The sequence below is a fragment of the Trichosurus vulpecula genome, chromosome 3, assembly GCF_011100635.1.
Source record: "Trichosurus vulpecula isolate mTriVul1 chromosome 3, mTriVul1.pri, whole genome shotgun sequence".
Lineage (NCBI taxonomy): Eukaryota > Metazoa > Chordata > Mammalia > Diprotodontia > Phalangeridae > Trichosurus > Trichosurus vulpecula.
The window spans coordinates 50,267,801-50,294,039 of NC_050575.1; the positions used below are offsets into that span (position 1 = coordinate 50,267,801).

Below are 26,239 nucleotides of genomic sequence, written 5' to 3' on the forward strand. Positions count from 1 at the left end.
CCACCCTAGGGAGAAACATGCCCAAAAATTCTTTAGGGGAGAAATGTCCCAGAGACAATCTCCAAGGAAGGGCCCCCCAAGACCCTTCTTTTTTCTACCCCCAATCCCAGGTCATGATTCAGACACTCAGGGAAGAGACATCAGCTTCCCTCCCTTGTGAGGAGAGGAGTCACACCAAATTGGATGGGCTTTCCATCTCATCCTCTGAGCAAGGTCCACCTGTTTCTACGTAAATCTGAACACAAGACAAGGCATTGAGGAGGCTCCATGGAATAAGGACTAACACTGAAGGTCTGCACAGGGCACTCCCCTCAGCCCCCACCCCCCTCCCCACCCCACCCACCTTTGGTTTTACCTCTCAGGGTGCCCCAGAGCAGTGGCAGACCCAGTGCCCCATCCCCTACCAGAGAGCTAGAGGCTCTGACCTCTTCCCTGCATGTGAGGATGGCTCCTACTCTGTGCTTGTCTGCCCTGGTGGGGGGACCAACCCCTTTCTTTCTGGCTTAACAATTGTGCAAAATGCTCCTTTTCTCCTCAATGCCCAGAGGATCCTCTGGACCCAGACAGGGTCCCTGGTGCCCTAATGACTGTAGAAAGTACCCAAAGAAAGGGAACCCCAAGAGCCAAAGTGGGGTTCTCAATACAAAGGGGCTCCCTCAGACAAGGCAGAGTCCCCAATACAGAGGGGTTCCCTAAGACAGGCAGAGTTCCCAGGACAGAGGGATTCCCTAAGATCAAGACAGTCCCTGACACAGAGGGTTTCCCTAGAACCTCAGCAGGATCCCCAGTATGAGGGGATCCTTAGGACACAAGCAAAGTTACCAGTACAGAGAGGTTTCCCAAGACTCAGGCAGAGACTCCAGTATAAAGGAGGCAGAGGCCGTAGGATACAGTTGAGATCTCCCCCCTCCATACCCTGGCCTGAATGTCTCCCAGGCTATCATTACTTCTCACCCCCACCAAGGTGCTCATTCTGATTAAAACTACAATCTTACTCCCTACTAGTCCAAATTCCCAAAGATAGCCTTCAAGGTCACAGACTACTGTCCCCAGGAGGATCCTCTCCCTCCAGGTTATAAACACCCACCCTTCACTCTGACATCCACTATTGCACCTGCCCGGCTGTGCAAGGAGAGGGGAAGGGGGAGACCACTCAATCTTTCCCTCCCTCATCCCTATCCCACCCATTGGGCCCTAAGTTATAAGCCTGAAGGAATGACCTTAGCCAACCATTCAGCTTTATTTCTACCCACTTTCAACCCTCTACCCTGCCCTCCTGAGAAGTATGTTTGCTAGGGGCAACACCCTCCCCACTCAAGCCTAAGAGGACAAGGAGAGCCCTCTTTCCCCAACACCATTACCCAAAAGACAAGTGGTAGAGACTGGGGGGAGGGCAGGGAAGAGCAGAGAGCAGGGCAGATCCTCAGCCTTTGGGCTTTTACTAGGGTGAGCTTCTGTGGAGAGAGGAGAGGGCGAGGCATGCAGTGGGAATTCAGTCCCAGCCCTAGGAGCACAGCCCCCAAAGGCACAGGACCACCCTGCGGCCCATACCTCTTCCACACATTGCATCCCCTGAGCCCCATGCCCGTGGCCAAGCTAGTCCAGGGCCCCCACCCTGAGTTTTCATCACACCCCCCAACCTAGGCCCCTGGGGAATAGGGGTATGGCAGGCCGGGCTAAAGTGGGGGGGATGAAGAGGAAAGGGGGAGAGGGTTCTGTGGAGGGAAGAAAGAACAACCAAGGGCCTCAGTATGTTGATAATGGAAAACAGGGGTTCTAGAGAGAGTTCCCACCACCACCTACAATGGCAGAGGGGCTGCCATGGCTGGTTAGGTTGCTCTATCCCTACCCCATTTTCCAAGGCTGTCCTGTGACCATGGCACAGGGGAGCCCAGGGAGTCCAGCCAGGGTAGGAAGGGGAGCCCTGGGGCTCAGGCAACTCTTCCAGCCCCCTGAGATCAAAGGCAATGATGGTTTTACAGGCTAGAGTTACAGGGTTAGAGTCATGGCAGGGGCTTTTTGTTTGTTTGTTCGGGGGAAAAGTAGGACACAGAACCCTCCCCTCCAAGCTGGGGACAGTGGGCAGCCCAGGATCAGCCCTTCCCCTACCCCTGAGCAAACCTTCCCTTACCCCAAACTGCCTAACCAGGTTAGAGGCACACTCCCCACCGACCTCTCACCTCTCACCCCCTACCCCCAGCCAGGGGACCCTTCAAGTGACACCTATCTGGAAGCAGTGGGGGGCAACCTCAGCTGCCTCCAACCACCCCACCCCCCCCTTCCAGGGCACAGCGCAACAGTTCCAAAAAAATAGAGATTTGTATTAAAAAAAAATTAAATAAAAGCCCAGCTCTGCTGATAGGCCAGTGTCCCCCCCTCCCCCCTCCCTCCTCCCCTTTCCCCTCCCTTTCCAGCTCCGCCCTCATCCCCCATGGCCCCAGGAGTATTTACAACATGGAACAATAGGGCCAGGGTGAGGAGGGGCACTGTGGCTGGGGAGGGGGGGGGGCAACAGGCAGGCCCCCCCACCCCCAGAGGGTCCCTAGACCAAAGACAACAACAACAAGAAAAGTTGCAAATCAGGCAGAAATGGGAACGTCATTCCAAGGTCCAAGGTCCATATGTACAGATGCTGCATGACCAGCAGGGATGGGAGTGGGGGGGTGGGGCTGGGAGGAGGGAGTGGGGCAGGCCCGAAGCCTCAGGGCTGCTTGAGTGAGGGCCCTCCCACCTTTTCCATTGCCCACCCCCACCCCCAACCCCACCTTTGGTAACTAAAGCCCTTTGAGGCCTCCCCCCACCTCCTAGATCCTACCCCCCAAAAGTGTCCCCCTTGTGGAAATCTCCAGAGGGGGTGCCCCCTACCCTGATATCAGAGGTCTGAGGGTGATGCCCTGACCTTTCCCCAGCCCTCCAGTGACCAAGGAGATAATGGATTAGTTAAGTGTGTATGGCCCTTGGCTTCCCTTCCCTCCCCCCTGGAAGGATGGGGTAGTCCCCTGGAAGTGTGGGGGAGGGAATATAGTCCTTGGAAGGGGACCCACCCAGGACTCCAGCTCTGCAGTGGCTTCTGCTCCCTAAGGTGGGCAGGCTGGGGGAGCTGGGCACAAGGAGAGGTGCTGAACATGGAGGATCCAAGGCCTGGTCCCCATGTGGGGCAATGTGTTTCCCAGGGCAGGGGACTGGACCTGTATGGGGGTGACTGGAGTCTACTCCCAGGGGCCAGGGATGGAAGAGAGATGACATATAGGAAATTAGGGACCCTGGGATTGGCTCACCCAAGGGACCGATTGGTGGGGACAGGGATACCTGGGTACCCCCTTGGCAGGTGAGGGGTAGGCCAGCCAGCTGGGGCTGGAGGTGGGTTGGGGCTCACTTGGGGCTCACAGGTAGATTTCTCGCTTGGCCGTCTGGGCAGAGGGGGTGGCCGCCGGCGGGAAGTCCGAGGTCTGGGTGAGAGGGATCTCCTCCAAGGTAGAGTCCTTGCAGGAATCATGGCTGCTGTTGGAGAAGGCACTGTACGAGGGCAGGAGGCGGACAGGGGCCATTTTGGTGTTGCGTTCTTCCGGGGGGCTAGGGCTGCCGGCGCCTGCGGGCTCCTGCCCGGCTCGGTCCTGGTAAGGCACGAAGGTGGAGAGTTTGAGGGCGCTGTTCTTGGACCGTCGGCTTGGGGAGGACTGGCCAGGCATCCAGCATGTGTCCGAATGGCCAAACTCACTGCACTCCCGTGTGCATGTGCCCGTCATGGCTACATCGGGCAAGGGTCGAAGGTCTGGGGGGAGAGAATAGAATCCTTTTAGGAAGGACACACACACACACACACACACACACACTCACTCACTCTCTCTCTCTCTCTCTCTCTCTCTCTCTTTTCTTACCCATCCTGAGTACTCAGTTACACATATATACACAGAGCCAGGCTCTCTTCCTTAATCCCACCCTCCAACAGTGAGTATACCTATTCATAAGGTTGGTTGGGGATGCAATTCAGTCAATTTAAGACACACACTCTCCCTTCCACCACCACCCCTGCCCTGGCTCCCCACCCTGAACACTCCGGGGAACAGGAGTTGGCCGCCTGACATCACCAGTAGCCAATGTGGTTGCTGGGCAGCAAGTCTCTATGGAAATGGCTGGCACTGGGTGAGAAGTTCCTGAAGCAGCTGCCCCCTGTCTGCCCTCACCTGGGGATGGCAACAGGCAGTGAACCCCACCCCAGCTCCCATAGAGGTCAGCCTCAGGGACATAGCTGGAAAGGTGGCCAGTGCCCAGGAAAGGAGCTCCACCTACTCTGGCTTGGCCTCTTGCCCAGAAAGGTGCCTGCTGTACAGTGCTCATTATTCACCTCTTGAAGTGCTAGGGCCCTGAAGCACAGGGAGAAAAGAAGGGAAGACTGGGTAGGGAAGGTGAAGGACCCAGGAAGATCAAGGATCCCAGTGTGACAGAGGCTGGTCCCAGGGGGTCTATAAAATTGGGCTGGTGTTAGGGAAGAATAGATTCTGACCCTGAGGGGCTGGGGTAAGCAGTGTGGACCTCAGAGCTGCCCCCACATACCTGGTGGCTCTGCCTCATGGCCTGCTCTGGCCAGTTGGCTCTGCTTGGGCACAAAAAGGATGAGATGGCTCGTGAGAACTGGTGTGTGTGTGTGTGTGTGTGTGTGTGTGTGTGAGAGAGAGAGAGAGAGAGAGAGAGAGAGAGAGAGAGAGAGAGAGAGAGAATGGATTGGGAGTAAGGAAGGAATGAAAAAAGTGAGACTCAGTAATGAGGACAGGGAGGAATGTGAGATGGGGCAAGTGGAGAGTGCTTAGAGCTTTGATCCAAAGAGTTAATGGGGGGCGGGGGAGCAGGGGTGCAGCTAGGAGATATAAAACCTTGTAGGGGGTGAGAACTGAAGTTTGAAAGGTAAAGACCCAGGAGACTGGTGGTCAAGAGAGCCAAGGTTGGCTCCAAACTGGAGAACCTCTGTAAGTTCTATATCATCTATATCATCTATAGCCAGGGGCAGGGAACCTGCCATCTCGAGGCCACATAAGGTTGGATTAAATCAAAGGGCTGAGCTTGAGGACCTAGAGGGCCATAGGTGGCCTCAAGGATGCAGGTTCCCCATTCCTGGGCTAGATGATCTATATGTCTAAGGGTCCCTTCCAGGTTTAAATCTATATTTGCATTCTTTGCCATTCTGAAGTACCTTCACTGACCTCAGTTTCCTGTATTCTCATCAGTCTTAGGATTTCCCCAGCCTCACTACTAGGGAACTTTTTTTTTCTCTTCAAATCACTTATCTATCTATCTATCTATCTATCTATCTATTACATTCTTTTCTTTTTAAATTTTGAGTTCCAAATTCTCTCCCTCCTCCTGAGAAGGCAAGCAATATGATAACAATTATACATGTGAAACCATGCAAAGCAGATTTTTATTAGGGAACTTCTGACGCGGAACCTCACCATTCTCAAAGTAGCCACCACAGAAAGCTCTCACTACCATCCCACAAGCAAAATGGGGAAGAAAAGTCCTCAGATCATAAGTATTAAGAAATTCCTCTCCTCCACCCACCTCACCCCTCTTTTGGGAATGAACACACACACACACACACACACACAGAGTTCTTTAAGTGTCCTCACCATTTTCAGGATGCTCCATCTCTCCTATGCTGCCATCAGGGGTGGTACGTTCATAGTGGTCCTCGGGCAGTGCCAGGGGCCCAAGCCGGGGGCCAGAGGATGACTTGCTGGATGGTGTCTCAGATTCCTCTAGCCCACTGTCATAGTAACTATGCTGGGATGGGTCCTGCAGCTCCTGGGCCTGGCTAGTCGCCGAAAAGGTGACACGGCGGTGAGGTAACTATGAAAAGAGTTAGGGTGACAGTTGGTCTTGCCCAAAACCTATATAGAGCCCCAAAGTGGCCATGCTCCCTCACCCTATGCCCAGCCTCCTTAGATGCTAGCAAAGCCCCCTTCCCCAAAGTCCAAGCCACAGCAGAGCCACCAATCCCAGCAAAGTCTCCACTACCTTCCCTTCTCGTGTTCTTCTTCCCATTCTGCATTCTGATCTTCTCACCCCATGTCTGTAGTCTGGAAGCTCACCCAAGGGTTACACCCCCAACTGAGCTTCTCTTGTCCTCTCATCCTCCCATCCCCTTTACTGACCCTCTAACCTTGACCTTAGAAAGGAAAGGAAGTAAGGAAGAGAAGATGATAGGAAGGAAGAAGAGGCTAACAATCTAAATAAGAGTAAGAAATAGGACTCAGGCATCCTGGCTCCTAGAGCAGTGGTTGACTTTCTAGACCAATGACAATACTACAATTCCTGTGGTGGTGGGGGTCAAGCTAGAAGGCATCACACTACTAACTGGAACCCCACCCACCACTAAGAAAATGACTCCCACTTTGAGAACTTCATGTATCCGCATAGCAATGGGGAGTGGGCTGGAGTCCCAGCAGCAAGGCACTGGGAAGAGTAAATGGTGTGCCCCAGGTATGGGGGAATGAAGGCCTAAGAGGAAGCAGAGATTACAGACGGGGCTGGGGACAAAGGTTGGGCAGGGTAGGGAGTTGTTCAGAGCCAAGAGGCCCTGTGCTGTTAATGATTAACTAAGAAGCCTAAGAGAGTTTGGTACCTGTGCATTTGGCACCACCAATGAGCCATCCAAGCACTCCCCGGGACTGCCACCAACTAGGAATGAGTTGCTGAAGAGTCATTAGGAAAAACCAAGAGACCCAGGGAAGGGTACAGGGATGAGGGCTTTAAAGGCATGAGAAGCCAGGATATCTTCATCCTCATTTCCCTTTCTTAGCTTCAAGTCATTCCCTCACTGTCATCACTCCATAGTTTCCCAATAGAAACATCCTGAGCCAGAGAAAGCAAAATAGATGAGACCAAGGAAAGGCAGCTTAGGAATAGACTAATCCTCTGAACTCAGTTTTTTCTCCCCATCTCTGTCTTCCTCAAAACCCCAGTTCTCATCCAGAGGAATTGAAATAAAACTATCAAAGGAGCTTAAAAATAAAGTGGTGAATTTGAGGTGGTTTACTGGATAAGAAACAGAAGACAGACAGACAGGAAGTCCAACCCAAAATTACTCCATTATTAGGAATGCAACACCCCAGGTTCCCTAGGTACAAAGGTCTTGATATCAGGGGAAGGAATGAGTCATGGATTCTGGGCATTTCAGGCTGAAGGGTAGAGAAGACAGAGGTGGGTATTGAGAGTGAACTGCAATCATAATGGAAGCAGGGGTTAAGGATCTAAATGTGGGCATTGAACAAGGTTCAGGCAAAGACCCTCTGCTCATTCTATGTTTGGCACCGTCCCACTTTGAGTATCTCATTCATTCTTATAGCTTGATCTCTTCTATCTAAGTGACTCCTAAATCCCCATCAGTACTCCTGAGTTTCACTCTCCTATCTCCAGCCACCTATCAGATATCACCTACATCATCATGGTGCATTGGATATGGAATCAAAGGACCTGTGTTCAAATCTTGCCTTCTTCTATCTACGATGTGTGTCACCTGGACCTAAGTTCTTTCATCCACAAAATGAGAGTTAAGGTCCCTTCAAGCTTTAAATTGTACAGTGTCATAATGTAGATGAACCACCACGATTTCCTGTTCAATTATAACCAAAACATCATTTCTGCCCTTCAAACCAGCTTTCCCTTCTTGCATCCCTGTTCATCAATTACCAATATCCTCAGTCATACAGCTCAGAACTTTAATCCGATTTGTCTCTCTTCCCTTATCATTTGGATCCAGTCATGTAGTACTGATCATTTTTCGCTGTAGATTCCCTTCAATCCATTCCATCACTCCTTACAACCACTAATCCAAGTCCATGTCTTTACCACCTTGGTCCTTAGATCATTACAATTGACTCTTCCTGTTTCTAACCCATTTAACATAAGGCAAGATGATTAATCTTCCTAAAGCATAGCTCTGATGTCACTTCCTCTTTTAAAGAACCATTCACACCTCTTCATGTCCTGCAACTAGCTTCAATGCTAATTATCATATCCCATCATTCAAGGCCTTTTGGCATGGCCCCAACCTACCTCTGGAGCATGTCTCCTATCACTCTCCTGTGCCAGCTCTCTACTGGAGGCAGGTTGGGCATGTTTAGCCTCCTCCTAACACATCATACACATTCCAGCTCCCCACCCCATCCCTTCTATTCATCCCACTTCCCTTGTTGAGAATGGCCTTACCCAGGGCCTCCCACATATTGAAATCCTATCCTTCCTTAAAGGACCAGCTCAAGCCTCAACTCCTCAGGGAATTCTTTCATGATCTCCCCATTAGTTGCACTACTCATGTGGCACTTACCCAGATACGCCTTCTGAGACTTGTCTCCCCAACTAGACTACAAATTGCCTAAGCTCATCTTATACATCCCTCTGTTCCCACCCCCTAGAAAAATAGGATAGGGTTTTTTTTTTTTTTGCACACAGTAGTATACAATAAATGTGTGTTTTTTTTTTTTATGACGATGCTAGGTACTGAGCATTGAGATGAGTCTGGGTGTTTCAGGGAAGATTTAGGTTTTAGGGTAGGGAATAGAGGAACAAGAGGATACCGTGAATCAGAGCTATCTGAGGAGAACCTCAGGAAAAGGAGAAAGGAAAAGAAGAGGGGAGAAGAGAACAGAGGATGGGAGGAAGAGGGAAAAGATGAAGGAGGGAGAGGGAGAAGAGAGGAAAGAACAAAAGGGAGAGAAGGAAAGGGAAAAGAAAGTGGAGAGCAGGGGAGAGGGCCAGCAGGAGCAGCTATGGAACTCCTGCTAGGTTTTACACTCAGTGGAATGGAAGTAAGACCCCATAACAGAGCTGAAATGCCCTTCTGCCTCACCCGTCGCCAAACCTGGAGAATAGATCTGAGTGTTTAAAGGACACAGGAGAATCAGGGTAGGTTGTGGGCAGAATTCAGAGGCTGGAGCTGCTGGTCTATGGCTCCTGGGAGTGACTCTAACTTCCCCGTCACCATGGAGAAGTGGCCTTCTCTCACCTTGCAGCCTCCCCTAGGATGTGGGATCCCCTAGGATGTGAGATCCCTCACCCAGGCCTTGGGTAAAGCATTTCCCACCCCCTCCCCTCACACATATTGAGCAAGTGAAGCCATACCCAAGGGGGCAAGAAGTGAGAGATGGAGAGAGAGTGAGCGTGAGCAGTGCTGGGAAGCTAAGAGTAAAGAGCTGGAAAGGATAAGGTAAAAGGCTGCAGGAAGGAGGCAGAGTTGGGAGACCTTAACCCCCACCCAAAGGCAGAGCCTTCCCCACCACACAACTCTGGTGAACAAGGCTGAAGCCTCTGGATTTAATCCCTAGGTACACATTTTGTGTACATCTCCACCCCACCTTTTCCATTATCTTTCCCTCATACTCAGCCTCCTTGCAACCCCACTGGTGGAGAGGAAACAAAAGGTAATATGAATGCTTTCTGGGGTTAGTGATGGGGTTAAGAGAAGGGGTAAGAGCAAGATCATCAGGGGACATAAGGAAAAGCAGCCAAGCTAGCAGGGCATTTCTCCAAGGATCTTCTGCCCACCTTGGAGTCCAAGAGGCTCCCAAGCTTTAAACCAACCAACCTCAAAGCCCTCACCTGGGGCAGCTGGACTGGGCACTTCGTCTGGGAACTGGATCTTCTCAGATTGAGGTGGGATGCGGGTGTGGGGAGGATCAAACCAGGGATCAAACAATTCAAGACCTTGATTAGGACTCTGAAAGGGGAGCTAGACCTGGAAGTTGGAATCTCAGGAGGATGATCCCCTTTCTGGGTGAGGAAAGTTAGGAAGACCCCTCTTCCACAGAGGGCTTAGAGGAACTCAGACAAATTAGGGGACATGGAGTTCTATTGGGAGGCTAGGTAAAGTGGGCATTATTTCTTGGGAGAGGATCTTAGTCTCCCAAGTCTACAGGAGTTGGGGCCCAAGGGGGAAGTGGGGTACAATAAAGGACTCTGGTGTAGGGTCTAGGTGGGGAAGACAGAGGCTGAGGTGGTATGATATGGGAAGGCGGGAGTGGGAAATGAGATATGGGATGGGAAGGAAGGGAGGGAACAAGGGGTTGCTTCCAGTCTCTCTCACTCCTTCTCTCAGTTCCAGGTGAAAATAAGAAACAAAAACTCCAAAAATAGAAAACTTTATTTTCAGTGACCGATATAGGAATGCTGGGGCCCAGCCCCTGAGAAGCCCCTAGGCTGGTTGGACATGGCCGTGGGAAGAGGAACAAGTTAACATACGGCACACAAAGAAGGCACAAATGGAGTGGGGAGGGCTGTGTGTGTGTGTGTGTGTGTGTGAAATAAATCCACTGTAACAAAGACCCCCCACCTCCCACTCCAAACCTAAACTAAGCCAGGTCTCATCACCCACCCTCCTATGACTCTAGCCAGGTAGAGATCCTAAATTCAGGAAAAGCTTTGTGCCTCCCTTCACCCATATCCCCTCTCCCTGTCCACCCTACCCCCTCACACTCCCTATATCTGGAGTAGTGCCATCTCCCATGGGCAGAAACAGCTAAGACCAGGCAGAGCCTCTTCCCTAGAGTGGAGGTAGAGGCAGAACATAGGCCAGGAGCAAAACATTTTTTGTTTTCCCCACTCCCACTGCCCACGCCATCCTTAGGAAACCACTGGCCTTGCTTGAAGTATCCAAACGTATGTCAAATAGAGAAGCCTTGAGGCTGCCCGCAACTCCCTGACCCAAAATGAGAATATAGACTCCAGTGTCAAGCCCCTCCCTCCCATCCATGGCTTCCCCACCCCCCCACCAAGACTGGGAGCCCTATATTATCAGGGATGTGTGTTTATGTGTGTGTGTATATGTATGTATGTGTATGTGTGCATGTGCTGGGAGGTAATTGCTGATACATCAGAGTAGTCCACTCTCACTCCCACACTTCAGTCCAAATGGCTCCTCGGTAGGGGTGGGGAGGGGGCTGGGGGGTGCTGAGCCTCAGCGACTGGCCTACCTGCTTGCTGGGGTATTTGGGGGGGTTGGTGCGATAGCTGTAGTCCGAATACTGCTCCGAGCCCGTGGACGTGGTGTCCCCAGTGCCCACAAATGTGTTGGCAGGAGGCAGATCTTGCACCACCTGGTGCTTCTTGGAGGCCGAAGGAGATTGTGGCTGTAGTTGGATGGAGGGCAGTGGTGAGTTGGAACGATAGTGACGTCCCAAATCCGGGCTGCCTGGTGGGTAGTTGAGGGGCAGGTGGATTCGGGGACTATCACCAGGGGCATCACTCATCAGGTTGAATTTCAGGGATTTCTGAAGTCCAGTATCATCCTCATCCTCCACAGGCTTTACAGGTTTGGGTGATTTGCTCTTTCTGCCCTTGCTTTTGGGACCTTTGGTGCCTTTGCCACCTGGCTTGGGAGCATACAGATCCTTGGTCTCTTTTTTGCCAGCTTGATAGCCACTCTTGGCCTCTCGCTGGCGGCAATAACGCACAAGCACAGCCAAGGCAATGAGCAAGGCCACAGCCACCACACCGGCCACCACACCAAACAAGATGTTGCCACGCTGCTTAGAGCGCTCATACTCTGGGTCACCAGCTATGTCAATGTCCAGTGGTGTGTCCAGACTGTGGCCAAGCAGGTTCTCCAACAAGGTACGGTTCGCTAGAGTATCATTGACATAGAGATGGACCAATGCAGTGCCATGGCGAGAAGGCTTCCCACGGTCACTGACCTTCACCACCAGTCGGTGGAGCCCGTGATGACGACGTTCAATTTCCTTCTCCAGAGTGATGGCGCCAGACTGTTGCCCAATCTGGAACAGCCCGTAGGGGTTGCCGCCCGCAATGATGTAGGCCAGCTCAGCATTGATGCCTGAGTCAATGTCCTCAGCTGTGACCTGGCTAACTGTCTCACCAGGCCGGGTCTGAGGAGTCAGCAGCCTGTGGGATGTATTGGAGGGGGCAGTGACAAAAGGTGCATTGTCATTTTCATCTAGCACATTGATAGTGACTCCAACATAGGCTGAGCGGGGTGGTACACCCCCATCCACAGCCTTTAGTTGGAAAGTATATGTGCTTTGCTGCTCTCTATCAAAGCTCAGACTGGAGAGGATGGTACCAGTGCCATTCTGGATGACAAAGTCACCATTGTCTTGTTCAACTGTGAGCTGCACACGGGCATTTTCACCCTTGTCCCCATCAATGACAGTCACCATGCCTACAGGGCTCAGGGCTGGCATGTTCTCCATCACAGAGAAGTTGTAGCCACTCAACATGAACTTGGGGTCATTGTCATTACAATCCAGCACATTGATGAGGACCGTGGCTGTGCCCTGAAGGCTGGGGTTGCCCTGGTCGGCTGCCACCACCTTCAGCTCATAGCTATCCCTTTGTTCTCGATCAAGTGATGTCTTCACCCAGATCTCACCAGTCTCAGGTGAGATAGTAAAAAGGCCCTTGGCAGCTGGCTCGGGCTCCAAGGAGTAGACCAGCTGGGCATTGGAACCAGAATCAGCATCACTGGCACTGACCTCAGTGACTAGGTCTCCAGGCTTATTATTCTCAGGGAAGGCAACCTCAGTGAGGCTCTGGGTAAAAACAGGAGCATTGTCATTTACATCAATCACCTGCACCTTGAGGGAGTTGGTGCTGGAAAGTGGAGGGTTGCCAGAGTCCACAGCCACAATCTGGATCGTATAGTCCTTAACCTTTTCATAGTCAAGTGGCGTGGTGGTCTGAAGGAAGTACTTCTTTTTGCTGTCACTTCCAGTCTCACTGGCCTGGCGCAGCTGGAATGGGACATCTCCTGCCACTACGCACATGACTACTGCATTCTCTCCTTCATCACGATCTGACACCTGCACCAGGGCCACTGCTGTCTCCTCTGCCACGTCTTCCGATATGTTAGCCATGCCATCCTGGTGAGTGACTAACCCAATGCCCCGAATCTCAATGGAGGGTGCGTTGTCGTTCATGTCCTTCACCGTCACCACCACTTGAGCACGGGCACTTTTGGGGTTAGCCCCTCGATCCTTGGCTAACACAAAGAAACGAAGAACACTCACATCCTCACGGTCTATGGGGCCTTGAACTGTGATCAACCCCGTGGCTCGGTCCAGCCGAAGCAGCCGCCGCACGACCTCAGGAGCCTGGTGGAATGTATAGTCTATTTCTGCATTCACACCCTGGTCAGAATCGTTGGCCTTCACCTGTGGGGGTAGGGAGCGGTGAGGTGAGAAAACATTGGTGAAGTGGATTTAGGACCTGGGAACACTCCACCATACCCTACTCCGGGATGGAGGCCAGGAATTGAGGAGGGAGGAGTGCAGATACATGGTGGTTTAAAGAGCAATGCAATGAAGAAGAAAGCTGAACACTGAAATAGACATCCTAGTCTCAGCCCTGTGAAAAACTAGCACTGTAACCCCAGGCAAATTGTTCAACTTTTCTGAGTCTCAGTTTCCCCATATGTGAAATAAGGAAGTAGTACCTATACCTGCCAAATTCACAGGGCTCTTGAGGGGATTAAATGTGAAATTATATGTGAAAGTATTTAAAAAACCAAAACATGAGCGTATAAATAAAAGGAAGTATTATTATTAGGGGATACCCTGACTGCCATATCCAACCTGGACAGAGAAAAGGGCCTAAAAACAGGACTTGTTAGTAGGGGTGAGGTGCTTATTGTGTGTGTATACCTGTGCAGGCCCCAAGCAAGGGGTCTCTTTCTAAAGTAATGAGGTGGGGATGTGGGTCAAAGGGAAGTAGTCAGTGCCAGAGGCCCAGCCAATACTGCTCTGTCAAACCAGGGGAACCGGTTGTGGCAGCTGCCAAGGAGCACAGCAACGTGAGGAAGCCGGGCCTCGGCCTGGGCTGCCACTGGGGGCTCCCTCAGTCAGGAGGGAGGAGGAGCTGGCAGAGGGCCATGAAGCCGGCTGGCAGCTCCTGCCTGACGGGCTAGGCTCCCAATACCAAACAATGGGCTGTCTGTCCCTGCATGGTGGGCACGCCCTCCCACGCCAACACCGACGCGAACCAGGCCCCACTCAACCCAAACATGGGTGGCATCAGGGCACTAGGCGGGCATCATGGCTACAGAGCTGAGCAACACCCAGTCAGGGGCCGAGGCAAAGGAAGTTTTGAGGGACAGGAATAGATGGAAGAAGAGCTATAGGGAGGGTCCAGGCCTGAAATAGTTCTAGGCCTGGGTAGTATTCTCTGGGGCCAAACTGGCTTTCCCAAGGAGCTGGCTACCCTAGATATTTTTTCTTGGGTTCCTTTTCCAGACACAGGTGTCCAGAGGGTTGGCCAAGAAGACTTTCTATTTCCCTAGCCCAGCAAAACACCAAACCCTGAAAGCCCTGAAAGGTTCTCACCCTTCTCTCTACTTCCCCATTTCTTCCCTCTCCCTCGGTGAATCACTTCCTCTCATAACTGTACATCTCTAAGCTAACTCTGTTTTTCACTATCTATCTATCTATCTATCTATCTATCTATCTATCTATCTATCTATCTATCTCTGGCATCTGTCTCTCAGCTTCTTATCTGGCTTTCTCAATCTTTGCCTTTACCCTGTCTCCATCTGTGTATCTTTTTTGGTTTTTCTCTGTCTCTAAAATTCCCCCATTCCTGTTTCTCTGTATTCACCCATCCATGTCTTGTTTTCTGCTTCCTGTCTTTGCCTCTTTCTCAGCTATTTCTCTTCCACACCTGCATTCTTCCCTTCTTGTCTCTCATTTCTCTCTTCTATCCTAATCTGTCACTTCCTCATCTCTCAGCTTCTACATGTTTAAAGACAAGGTAGGGGATGGGGGGGGCGGGGGTAGGGTGAAGGGGCTTCAGGCTTGGCAGGGTCATAGGCCTGAGAGTGTTCTCTGAGACCAACCTGGCTCTCCCCAAGGAGCTGACCCTATTGGCCATTTCTCTCTTCAGTTCTTTTTCCAGATTCAGGGGCCTAGGAACTTGGTCAACTTGGACTTTTTGTTGCCCTAGCATCAGTATCCCCCCAAATTCTAAAATGCTGAAAGGTTCTCAGTTTTCTGCTTCTTATTCTTTCTCTTTCCCATCTGCAAGTCCCTTCCTATCATATGGCTGTACAGGTTTGTCTAATTCTGCTATTCACTGTCTATCTATCTCTGGCAATCTCAGTTTCTATCTGGCTTTCTTACAGTCATTGCTTTACCCTTTCTCCATCTGCATATCTTTCTTGGTTTCTGTATGTCTCAATAATTCTCCCATCCCTGTTTCTCTGTATTGTAGCTATCCTTGCCTCTTCCTTTCTGCCTTCTTGGTCTCTATATTTTTGTCTTTTTCTCATCTCTGTTTCTCTACTATACCTGCCTCTCTTCCTGCTTCTTTCCTATTTCTGTCTCTCCCCTATCCTCTCAAGCTTTATCTCTGTCTCTCTTCAGTTTCTGTCTCCATTGCTGTATTTTCCCATTGTTATTTCTCTCCCATTTCTGACTCTTTCTGTTCTTGTCTCCCTTTTATCCCTATTCCTACCTCCAAGTTTCTTTGTAAGGTCCTAGACCACTCTAAGATCCTAAAAGTCTAGTGGGGGTAACCCTCTTCCACTTCAGAGCTCAAGAGGAGGTATATCTTAGGGCAGATAACGGTGTCCAAGGAAGAATGACCACAGGGCTGAATTCTTCCCCTGCACCCTAAGACTTCAAAGGTACAGCTCATGGGGAATTAGAGAGGAGCAAAGGCTGGCATGAGGCCAGAATCCAAGATGACAGCAGGAGATACACCTACCTGTCTGGAAAGATGTCTCCTTTGGTCCCAGACAATGGCCCTAAAAGCCCAATTGGCCCCTGGGGCTGTTCCCATGGTTTTGCTAAGGGGACCTTTTAGTCAGTAAACCAGCATGTCCCTCCCTGGACCAGCTGTCTAGCCTCCCAAGCTATGGGCTCCCAACCTAAGAAAGACTAGTCAGGGAAACTATCCAGGAAGACAGAGTGGACTGAGGGGTTGGGAAATAAAGGCCATCAGAATGGGTGTGTGGAAATCTCACCTGACTTGTGGTCTCACCTGGATGACAGAATGACCCACAGGGCTGTTCTCAGACAGTTCTGCCTCATAAGAGGGCTGCTCAAACTTGGGTGCATTGTCATTGGTATCCAGAACAGTCACTCGGAGCAGGGCGCTGCTGGCCCGGGGTGGGCTTCCCCCATCTTGTACCTTGATAGTCAGGTCATAAGAATCCCAGCGCTCTCGGTCCAGGTGGCCCATGACAATGAGCTGTGGCTGCTTCTCCTCTTGGTCCTCAGCTACTTGAAGTCCAAAGAGCTCCTGGGCCTCAGGTCCTGCCTGTAGCTCGTAGGAGGCAACACCATTGGGGCCAGCATCTCGGTCAGAGGCCAAAGGGATGGGAAAGAGGGAGCCTACGTTAGTGTTTTCTGGAATCATCAGCGTGATGACTGGGGAGGCAAAGTTGGGCGTGTTGTCATTGATGTCTTGCACTTCAATCTGGCCCTCCAAGAGTCGGGGGCTGCCATTCTGAACCAAGTCCGTGATTGACACCTCAAATTCCAGGATGCAGGGCTCCCCGGGCAACTGGTTTTGGCACTCACGAAGTCCTTCACGGTCAATGGAGGTCTCTGTAGTGAAGATGTCGCCTGTCTTGCCATCTACTCGAAGGTATGGGGCACCCACTTCTAGCTTATACAGGTGTCCCACATCAGGGAAGCCATAGTCGGCAGCCAGGCTGCCAATGAGTGTGTTGGGTGGCTGTTCCTCCTGCACTTTGTACACCACCCTCGTGGCGGCTCCTGGGGAGGGTGCAAGTAGTAGGGCCAGCAGCATGGGGGGTAGCAACAGCCTCCACCAGGAGCCAAGGCTAGACCGTGGGGGCCCCATCCTGGCAGGCAGCGGGGTCGGGAGGGCTAGGACAGAGGAAAGATACAAAGACAGACTGTCAGCTACAAGCAACCCTTTTCTTGGGAAAACCAAGCCCCTCATCTTGAGCCTGGCCCAGTCTTAGGAAAGAAGCCCCAGCTTAAAAGCCAGACTCCCAACTTGCAGGTGGCCCAGTAGCAGAAGGAGAAGACAGCCGGAAATCCAGGTAAGAGGCCCTAGAACAGAAGTTCCCACAGGAGAAACACCCTGAGTCAAGTGACAGGAGCTCCCTGGTTCAGCTTCCTTCCTTCCCTCTCTCCAATTTGGCACCTCCACTGAGTTACTCACTGTAATTACCCTGATACTCAGATAGAGAAGGAAGACAATGCCTGGAGCCTCTGTCCAAAGGTTACCCATTCCGGTATGTCTGGACCCCCCAAATAAACCCCTAGATCCTATAAACACTACTTCTGATGCTGGGGACCTGAAGGGCAAGCATCTTCATGTAATTTTGAGGGGGTAGCCCTTAAAGGTTAGAGACTTGGGGAGGGTATGTGTGTCTTAGTTCCACCTATAGTGGAGGTTCTTGACCTGGGGTCTGTAAATTTGTTTTTTTTTTTTTAAATATCTTGATTATTGTATTTCGAAATAATTGGTTTCCTTTGTAACCCTATGTATTTTATTTTCTGTATTTAAACATATTATTCTGAGAAAGGTCCATAAACTTTACCAGACTGCTAACAGGGGGTCTGTGACACAAAAAAGGTTAAGAACCCTTGGTCTGTAGCCTTTACTATATATATGATCCACACTGGCCTCCAGCCCAGTAAATGAATATGAATTTAGCAAAGGAGCAAGTGGCTTCTGAAATAAAGGGGAACAGCAACCTAATGATGGGAAATGGAAATTGTACATGCCAAGCCTGTGACTGGTTAAGACAGGGGTCATATGGTCTGGAGAGAGCAGAGGCCAAAATTGGGGTCAGAGTTAGGGGTGGGGATAAAACGATAGGGAGTTGCCCTAGCCTGTTCTTGGTTCCCTGGCAGGAATCCTGACCAAGGATTCAAGCAGGTTGGACTAGGTGAGGAGATGCTGGCCCTTACCATGCTCCCTCACCACCACTCCATGTACACCCAGTCCTTCCCAGCTCCCTCCTGGGAGACAGCAGGTCCCTCTCTATCAGCTTCAATAACTGCTCCCTCCTTATTCTACTTAACACCTGCACCACCTTCAACTGACCTGTACGTACACTGCTTAGCTTCTGTTCCATACAATGTGACTACTCTCTTTTCACATCTAACCTACCCTACTTCAAAAAAAAGAAAGAAAGAAAGAGGGGGAGAAAGGATGGGAGGGAAGGAATGAAAAGAGAAGGAAGGGAAGAGAAAGAAAGAGAGAAAGAAAGGAAGAAAGAAAGAAAGAAAGGAAGGAAGGAAGGAAGGAAGGAAGAGAAAGAAAGAGATTGGGGTCCAGGAACCCTGCTCAATCCCAATACAAGCTACTCAGCCTGATATTCAAGGCCGTTCACCAAATCCACACTTCTCCCAGTCTCCCATTGCTCTATCTCTTGAATCTCCAGAAGGGTCCATGCCAATACACCAATGTGTTTGCACTCTGACCCAGGAGCTTCACCCTCCCCCACTGAAGCAAAAAGAGGCAATAGATTCATCCACTTCATTAAAGTTCTAACTCCTTGACCTGGCAATTAAGGTCCACTCACAAGCTACAGCAGGAGCGTGGACCTTAAACTACTTCATTCAACTCTTTGGGCCTCGGTTTCTTCCCATGCAAAATGAGGGGACTGGGTTACATAATTTCTAAAGTCCCTTCCAGTTATAAATTCTATGGTCTCATGATTTCCAGCCATATCTATTCCTATTCTCCTAGGCTAGGGTTTCCTAACCTTTTTGTGTGTATCATGGACTACTTTGGCAATCTGGTAAGGTCTATAGACTCTTCAGAATAATGTTTTTAAATGCGTAAAATAAGACACATGGGATTACAAAGGAAACTGATTAAGTTGGAAGCTATCAAAATATTTTTTAAAAGTTTCATAGGACATAGGGTAAGAACTCCTAATCTAGGAGAACCCTCAGATGCAGCCAGATTAGCATATTAACCATATCCCCAACACTCGTATCTTCCAGCTTTTGTTCAGTACCTTACACAGGTGACTTACCTCCTTGTTCCTCCCCACATGGAATTATTTAGCAGTTCTTCCTCCAAAAAGCCTACCCCATTACTCCAACCCACTCTAACCCCCTCCTTTCTCTGAACTCATAGCACTTATTTGTACCACCTATTACGCAATGAATCAACTAACAACTCTCCCATTATTATTTGGGTTATTACTACTTAGGCTTTCAAGCGTAAGTGTTATCTCCCTACCTAGGCAGTAAATTCCAGGGACTATATCCTCCACCTTTCTTGTATTCTATATAAATAAAACCTTGTTCTTAACTAATTTGAGAACAAAGGGACACACCTCCATTACTGACACCCACAACCACATACACATACTTAAGGACTGTCACCCAGGACTGGCAACTCTTAGGATTAGGCAAGGGTAAGGGAATCAGAAAACATCTGGTTTAAGACTATCTGTCCCCATTCTGGTCACCTTGTCCAGAGAGCCCTGCCCACAACTGACTGCACAATTAGGCAATAACATAAGGTATGCATTTGAGTGAGAATATGTGTGTATCATCTAGTGTTATACCCACGAATTGAGGAAACAGCATAAGAAATACAGGCCAGGTCCCCTGGATAAGAAATGGGAGAAACAGTTCCAAGAATTTCATACTGACCAGAAATAGCAACCTCCACCCTCCCTTCTCCCTACCTCTCCAGATCCCAAACAACTTCCTGGTTTTAGGGTCAGAAATCTCCTTAGCCCTCTGGGCCTGCAGCAATCACTTAGGTTGCCCTACCAAGATGGGAGACGAGTCTACAACCTAAAGTTCCTGAGAGGAGAGGCACTTGTAGGTCTACAAGCTAGCCCAGAGCGGTCTAGTATTTACTGTATGAGAGAAGAAGAGCAAGATGGATCTGTATGGGGAATGGGTACAAGAATGAAGGTAGGAGATAGAGGGATTCTAGGTGAGAGGATCAAGGCCAATGAGGCCACAAAAGGTAAAGGTTATCTTGAAAAATAAAGGGATGAAACATGAAAGGAGAGCCTGGAGACAAAGAAAGGCAACTTTGGAAAGTGGTGAGGACATACATAGATTTGAATAGTGAATCTTTAGGGGAGCCTCTGGTCGATATGTCTTCTGCTTCCCTGAAACCTGGGAGGAAATAATCCCAGAAAAGAGAGTGATGCTGATTTACTCTGAGAGGAATGGGAGAGAGGAGGAAAAAGTTTTGAGAACCCTAACTCAACTCTCACTGGACTGGAAAGGAATCAGAAAGGAACACAGACAGGCCCACAGGCATAGAGACCGGTTTCATTAGCATGGGTGGAGCTATAAAACCAGTAGCTAGCTAGTTCCCTGCTCCACCCCCTCCCCGACCCCCCCCCCCCACACTTTGACCTAGGAAGATATTGGATTTATCTATCCCATTCAGAAGCTTTTTAGCAGTTGGGAAATTTTCTTCCCTCTCCTCCCTCATTCCCCACCCAGATTCAAAGCAAGAGCTCTGCCCTTCCCATCCACCCAAGAGATTCCTCATCAACCTAGGGGACAGAAGCTTGGGCATACTAGGGTAGTGAGGAAGGAGGAAGAGTTGGGGGGCAGATTATTGAAAGAAAATGTCTTAATCACTCTGGAACCTGAAGCCCAAGGTGGGGAAGAAAAGTGCTCATGGGTGTTCCAGGGATAGAAAGGGAAAATCTGCTCACTTCTGGGGCTGGAGGGAAAAGGAGGGAATTTCAATGGGAAATAGGAGTTGCCTTCAGGCACACCTCACTCCCACCAAGTCAGAGGGATGAAGGTGATTGCAAAAAAAATAATAATAAAATGAAGAATCTATCAAAGAGAGGGGGGGAGGGGGGAAAAGAAGGAGGGAGGGAGGCAGAGAGAGAGAGAGAGAGAGAGAGAGAGAGAGAGAGAGAATATGAATCCTTTTACTTGAAGAGCTTATAGTCCATTTGAGGATGGTGAAAATACACCCAAAGCAATTTAAGACAAATCACAGAACAATGTATCAACAAGTACAAAATGATAAAGTACAAATTGAAAGCATAAGGGCAAAGAGGAGACAAAAAAGGGAGTGATCATGAAGTGAGAGTGGTGAGGGTGACCAAACCACTGGGTGATTTTGTGAAGGTTTCTCCAAGAAAGGTCAGTCCTTACTTCTTTCCCCCTTGCCCCTTAGCTTTAATTCTTGTTTCAAAAGAACTACTGATTCCCTGCCACTGGTAGTGGATCTGGCCCCACTTTCCAGAGTCCCAGGAGCCATTCTCCTTGAACCAGACTCACACTGGCCCCTTTACTGCCACCTCTCCCCCCAGGGGAATCTTTTATTTTTCACTATCCTTTATTTCCAACTCAGTCACAAGCTCGATCTAACTTGCATTTCCTATAAGGCTGATCTTCCCTCTTCTGGACACACACTCAAGTCCCCGTCTTCATCTCAGGGTACCCAGACTTCAGACATACCCAATGGTTCCAATGCACAATGGTCTGGGCTTCTGGACCACAAAACACCACTCCACCAGAGACCTCCTAGCACTCTGGGCTGTATTCCTTCCACAGTCCTACAGCTATAGCCTTCCTTTTCCTGGAAACCCTATTCCAGGACTCACTGAAACTGTCCCTCTTCACAACATGCCTCTCTGTGCCGGCCAGGTTTCTTAGCATTTGAAACTCTCCTTTATGTTGAATGGACAAACTGGGCCTTCCCACAACAAGCAACTAGCATTCCCCCAGAGTCGGTGGAACAGGGGACTCTGTATGACTATCGTATGTCCCATCCATCAGTGATGGTTCTGCCTTCCTCCTGTGCAACAACGCAGTTTCAAACTACGGGAAGATGAATTCCAAAGAAGGTGGGGGAGTCTAAGGGAGGGGAAAGGAAGGGAATGGGGAAACACAGGACAAGGGTAGAGCTTCTGACCTGGCAGGAGCTCTCTCTCTGGAACCTAAGTGATTGGAAAGATGTCTCCTCCTGAGAGCCTTAGAAGACTGTAAACAAAAGAGGGGATTATGACTTAGTTGGGAAAGCCAAGCCTTTAGAATTATCTGACTAGTTTATGGTGAGGATTCCAATGCAACACCACCCCCCCAATGTGAATACTACCTTTCCGGGATCCCCAGAAGCTCCCTGAAATTGTCCCCCCCAACCAAGAGTGCAGTTTTTAACCTGTTATTTCACCTAAGCAGATCTAGAGGAAATTCAAAAAGTAAGGAGGAATGTAGGGGTGGGGTGGGGTGGTTGGATGGGAAGGGAAAGGTCAGGAATCACAAAAGTAGGAGGAGCTCAAGAGGTGTACAAAGAGGTGTATGGGGGTGGGTGGACGTGTGTCTTTCATGGGCAATTTATCCCAGGGAATGGAGGGTAGGAGGGAAGGAAAGGAGAAGACACTGGCCGGAAGTGGGGGAGGGGATGAATTTGCCTCTGGGCCTCAATTCCCTTCCCTCTCTAGGCCCAGCCCAGCCCTATTCTAAGGCAGTTAGAAGTCCCCAACCTTCACCTTCTCACTGGGGGAGGGTAAATCCCTACATGACCTGCAAGGGGGAAAAGCCTTCCCTTTCTTGTATTCCAATGGAGAATAGGGGGGAAATGGAGGTCAAGCAAAGGAGAGTCTGGAAAAACAGGAAAGAAGTGAGCCAGCGGAGGAATGTGTGTTCCATGTATCACCCAGTATGACTTTGCATGTCTTTCTATGAGATCAAATGTGCATCCCTCAAAATGATGGACATATGTAGATACATTACTGATCCTTTGAGCTCTGGAATCTTCTACTGGGCTGTACATGACTTTTATGTGACACCACTGGCTTTTTAAAGCCCAGTTCATAAAACCATGTGTGCCCTGGTGCCACAGGTGTATTTGGGCAAATGCAGTGACACAACTGTGTGTAGGAGACACTTTACCCATTTCCTGGAAAAGATGGGGGAACGTGGCCAATTGGGGCCACCTTCCAGAACAAGGTGCCAGGCATCAAAGACTCCCAGGGAAGGCCACTCTTAAGGCTTCAGTCCCAACCACAGTTCAATGAACATGGTCTAGGGACTCAGCTGAACATTTAGAGGAAGGGGCAAATGATAGCTATGTCTCCTTAAACTAATATTATCAATCTACTCCCCCAAGGCTTTACTCACAATCCAGGTAACTTTCAAACCAAATATCTCTTCCAGGCCATTCCCCTTTATGTGTAGTTTTCCCTGATTAAATGAATGTAAGCTCCTCTAGGGTAAGGATTGCCTTCATTTTTGTATTTGTAGCCCAAGCTTGGAACACAGTGTTTATCACATAATAAGTAGTCAATAAATGCTTTCTGATTCATTCATTTATTCTATCTCCCTCCATACCATAATCAGAATTACCGACTGATGAGCCCAAACTGTAAGCAAGAGAGAGACTTCAAGTTACTGGCTACTAGAAAGAGGGGGGATCAGGAACAGAGGTTGGGGAACCTGGAGCATGGAGAAGGGCCCCAGGTGCAGAGAAGAAACAACAGTCTGAATCTTGAGCAGAGAGCCGAGGAGTAGCAGCAGCAAGGGCTCTGGCAAGACTTACATTTATAACAATTTCGTGATTCAAGTAGGAGAGACTAAAGGGTAAATCAAGGGAACAGGGTTCCCGGGGCGCTGGCCAAAGTAGCCGTCCCTATCTGAATCTAGTCACCTGGGAAAAAAGGAGGCTATGTGTGAAAGACGGAGACAGTATCTTGGGGTGTGTGCTGACAGGTAGGTGTAAGTGAGCACTGTGTTAGTGTGTGTGCCTGTAGGGTGTGTGAGAGAGAAGCACTGTATGTTAGGGTGTATGTGAGAAGGAGTGCTGGGGTGTGTGCTCCCCACTATGTGTCTTCGTGTATTTCTTAAGATGTTTATATGCTGGTGCCTTTGCATCAGGCTGTATGATGTTAGTGGGGTTTATCTCTGTGTCTCGAAATCTGGGGGGCTGGGGGAGAGCTAAGAAGCGTTCCAGGGAACAGGAGGCACAACAAGTGTTATTGAGGGGGGAGGGCTAGAGAGCTGGTTTATGTGGAGGGGGAGTTTCGCTCGGTAGATCTCTCCTCAGAGAGCCACCTCCCTCCCACTGCCCAAACGCCGGCAGTTTGCGTACCCCGCAAAAAAAATCATGCGTTTACCGCATCCCAACCCCCGAGCCTCTCTTCTACATCCCCTGCCCCCAAGCTCTTTAACCACCCTTCCCCTTGACGCAGCTTCTAGGCTCTGCATCCATTCCCCTGCCCACTCCCAGAGCCGGGACTCCAGGCGGAACTGGTCCAGGCAGCCTGGCCAGAAGGAAGGATGCAAAGCGAATTCACCCCCACCACCCCCCCACCCCCACCCTCCAACACACACACACCAAGACCGTGGGAGACTAAGGGAGCGGAGGAGGGCGCGTAGCAAGGGTGATCCCGGGGAGCCCCCTCCCCCTCCCACCAATGCCCCCCGCTCCGGGCACCTCCCTTCCTGCGGGCCTTAACCGGGTGGGAGCGCCCCCACCACTAAATCTCGTTTCTTGTCCCTGGGGGAGCGGGGGGCATCCGCCTCAGGGGACCCGAACATCTTGGTTGGACCCCAGGGGCAGCGACGGAAACAGAGACACGATCCCCCGATCAGACTCACTCCTTACCCCCACTCATCCTCTCCCCGCTCCATCCTTCACCCACTCCCCTCCCCCATCGGGCAACGCCGGCCATAGCCGCTCCGGCCGCTCAGGTCCGGTCTCCTCTCGGTTCCCGCAGTCTACGCCGCCAGGGCTCGAGCTTTGCCGCTCCTTACCCGCCTTGAGGCAGCGCCGGCTCCCGGCTCCGCTGTCCATGAGCCGGCTCCAGGCGGGGCTCGGGCTCCGTCTCCGGCTCAGGTGGACTGGGCTCGGGCTCCAGGCGCACCAGCCCCGGGCTGCTCCGTGTCCGCGCCGAGCTTCGGCTTCAGGAGTGTGTGAGGCGGCAACGGCGGCGGCGGAACGAACCGAGCGGAGCTCGCAGCCCGGCCCGCCCCCTCCCTCCCTCCCTCCTTCTCTCGTTCCCTCCCTCCCTCCCTCCCGGCCTGCCTGCCTCACTCCTCCCCCCCACCCACTCGGGGGTGGGGGTGGGGTGGGAGGGTGGAGCTCCAAGACCAGTTCTGGGCCCAGAGGGGACCCCCAAACACCCCTCAAATCCCGACACTCGCACCCCCAAAAGCCCCAACCAATTGCCACCTCCACTCTAAGACTCCGGATCTCCCGAGAACTAGATTCCTGGACTCCGGACAAATTGGGTCCCAGACCCACTGCCCCCTGGATTTTATCCATTGCCACCAGTTTCCACTCTCCTCCTCCGCCCCGTGACTCTTACTGGGGTCCAGCACCTGTCACCCCAAGGGATGTAGAAATGAAAATGGAGGAGGAAGTATGCTACCAATGTATAGCGCCATTTCCCTTGGGACCTTTCTTGGTTTTCCAACCAATGCTTTCTACCCCCAGACCCTGGAGCTCCCCCCTATGGGTGCCACCAGGTTTTCGATGACACGGGAATGTCCCCCACAAACCTCTACCCATCCACAAGCTCCCCTCCGCAGAAGACGCAGTGGTCAGACTTAGTAGCCTCACCGGACAGTGGGGGTGGGGCAGTAACTGAGGGGTAAAACGAAAGGGGAACATTGCAGCCCTAGAGGATCCCTTAAGGGATGTGGGTGGAAGATTAGGCTGCAGTGGGGAGGCTGAGATAACACAAATCGGGTTTGTTTCCACCACCCCTGTCCCCACCCCTACTTCCCCAGGGGCATTCCAGTGTCCCCCAGTACCTGCCCCTACGGGCGGCAGAGCTGGGGCCGCTGGGACATAGTTACACACGAGCTTCCAGGGACAGACAGCACACGCTGCCATGCAGTGTCACATAGCATGGCACACACATCACAGTGTCACACGCGCGGAGCCTCACGCACACAGAGCCACACACGCCTGGTGTCACACATACACCGTGTCACACGCAGTGTCTCACATACACGCAGGGGTTCTCACGCTTCTACTCTTCCGACATTGGCTCTCTGGCTCCATCTAAAGGATTCTGAGACACACAAACACCCTATACACACCTCCAGAGGTATCTAGAGGGATGGGGACAGAGATTCACAGAGACAGAGAGATAGAGCAAAGAGATTCATTTAAAGGGTGGGAAAGGACCACCCTATCACTCTATTCTTTCCCTTACTTTGCATTACTTTGTATCCCATGGGGCATGTTAAAAGTGGGGGCAGGGCAAAGGAGCCTGGGAAGATCTTGTTGCACAGGGGGTCCCCACGACTAACTCCTGATATAAAGATGGAGCCTGTATTTCAGGGGTCTGCCAACCTTC

General features: G+C 50.8%; 1 protein-coding gene across 1 annotated transcript; it reads right to left on the reverse strand.

Moving 5' to 3' along the window:
- Window positions 1–2,823: 2,823 nt before the first annotated feature.
- Window positions 2,824–24,850, reverse strand: PCDH1 (protocadherin 1). The gene is made up of 5 exons (XM_036749665.1): window positions 24,687–24,850; window positions 15,982–16,835; window positions 10,965–13,160; window positions 5,625–5,844; window positions 2,824–3,772 (listed from the first exon to the last, which is right to left on the reverse strand). The coding sequence occupies exons 1-5, from the start codon at window positions 24,724–24,726 to the stop codon at window positions 3,384–3,386; spliced, it is 3,699 nt and encodes a 1,232-aa protein (XP_036605560.1). The 5' UTR covers window positions 24,727–24,850; the 3' UTR covers window positions 2,824–3,383.
- Window positions 24,851–26,239: the final 1,389 nt, after the last annotated feature.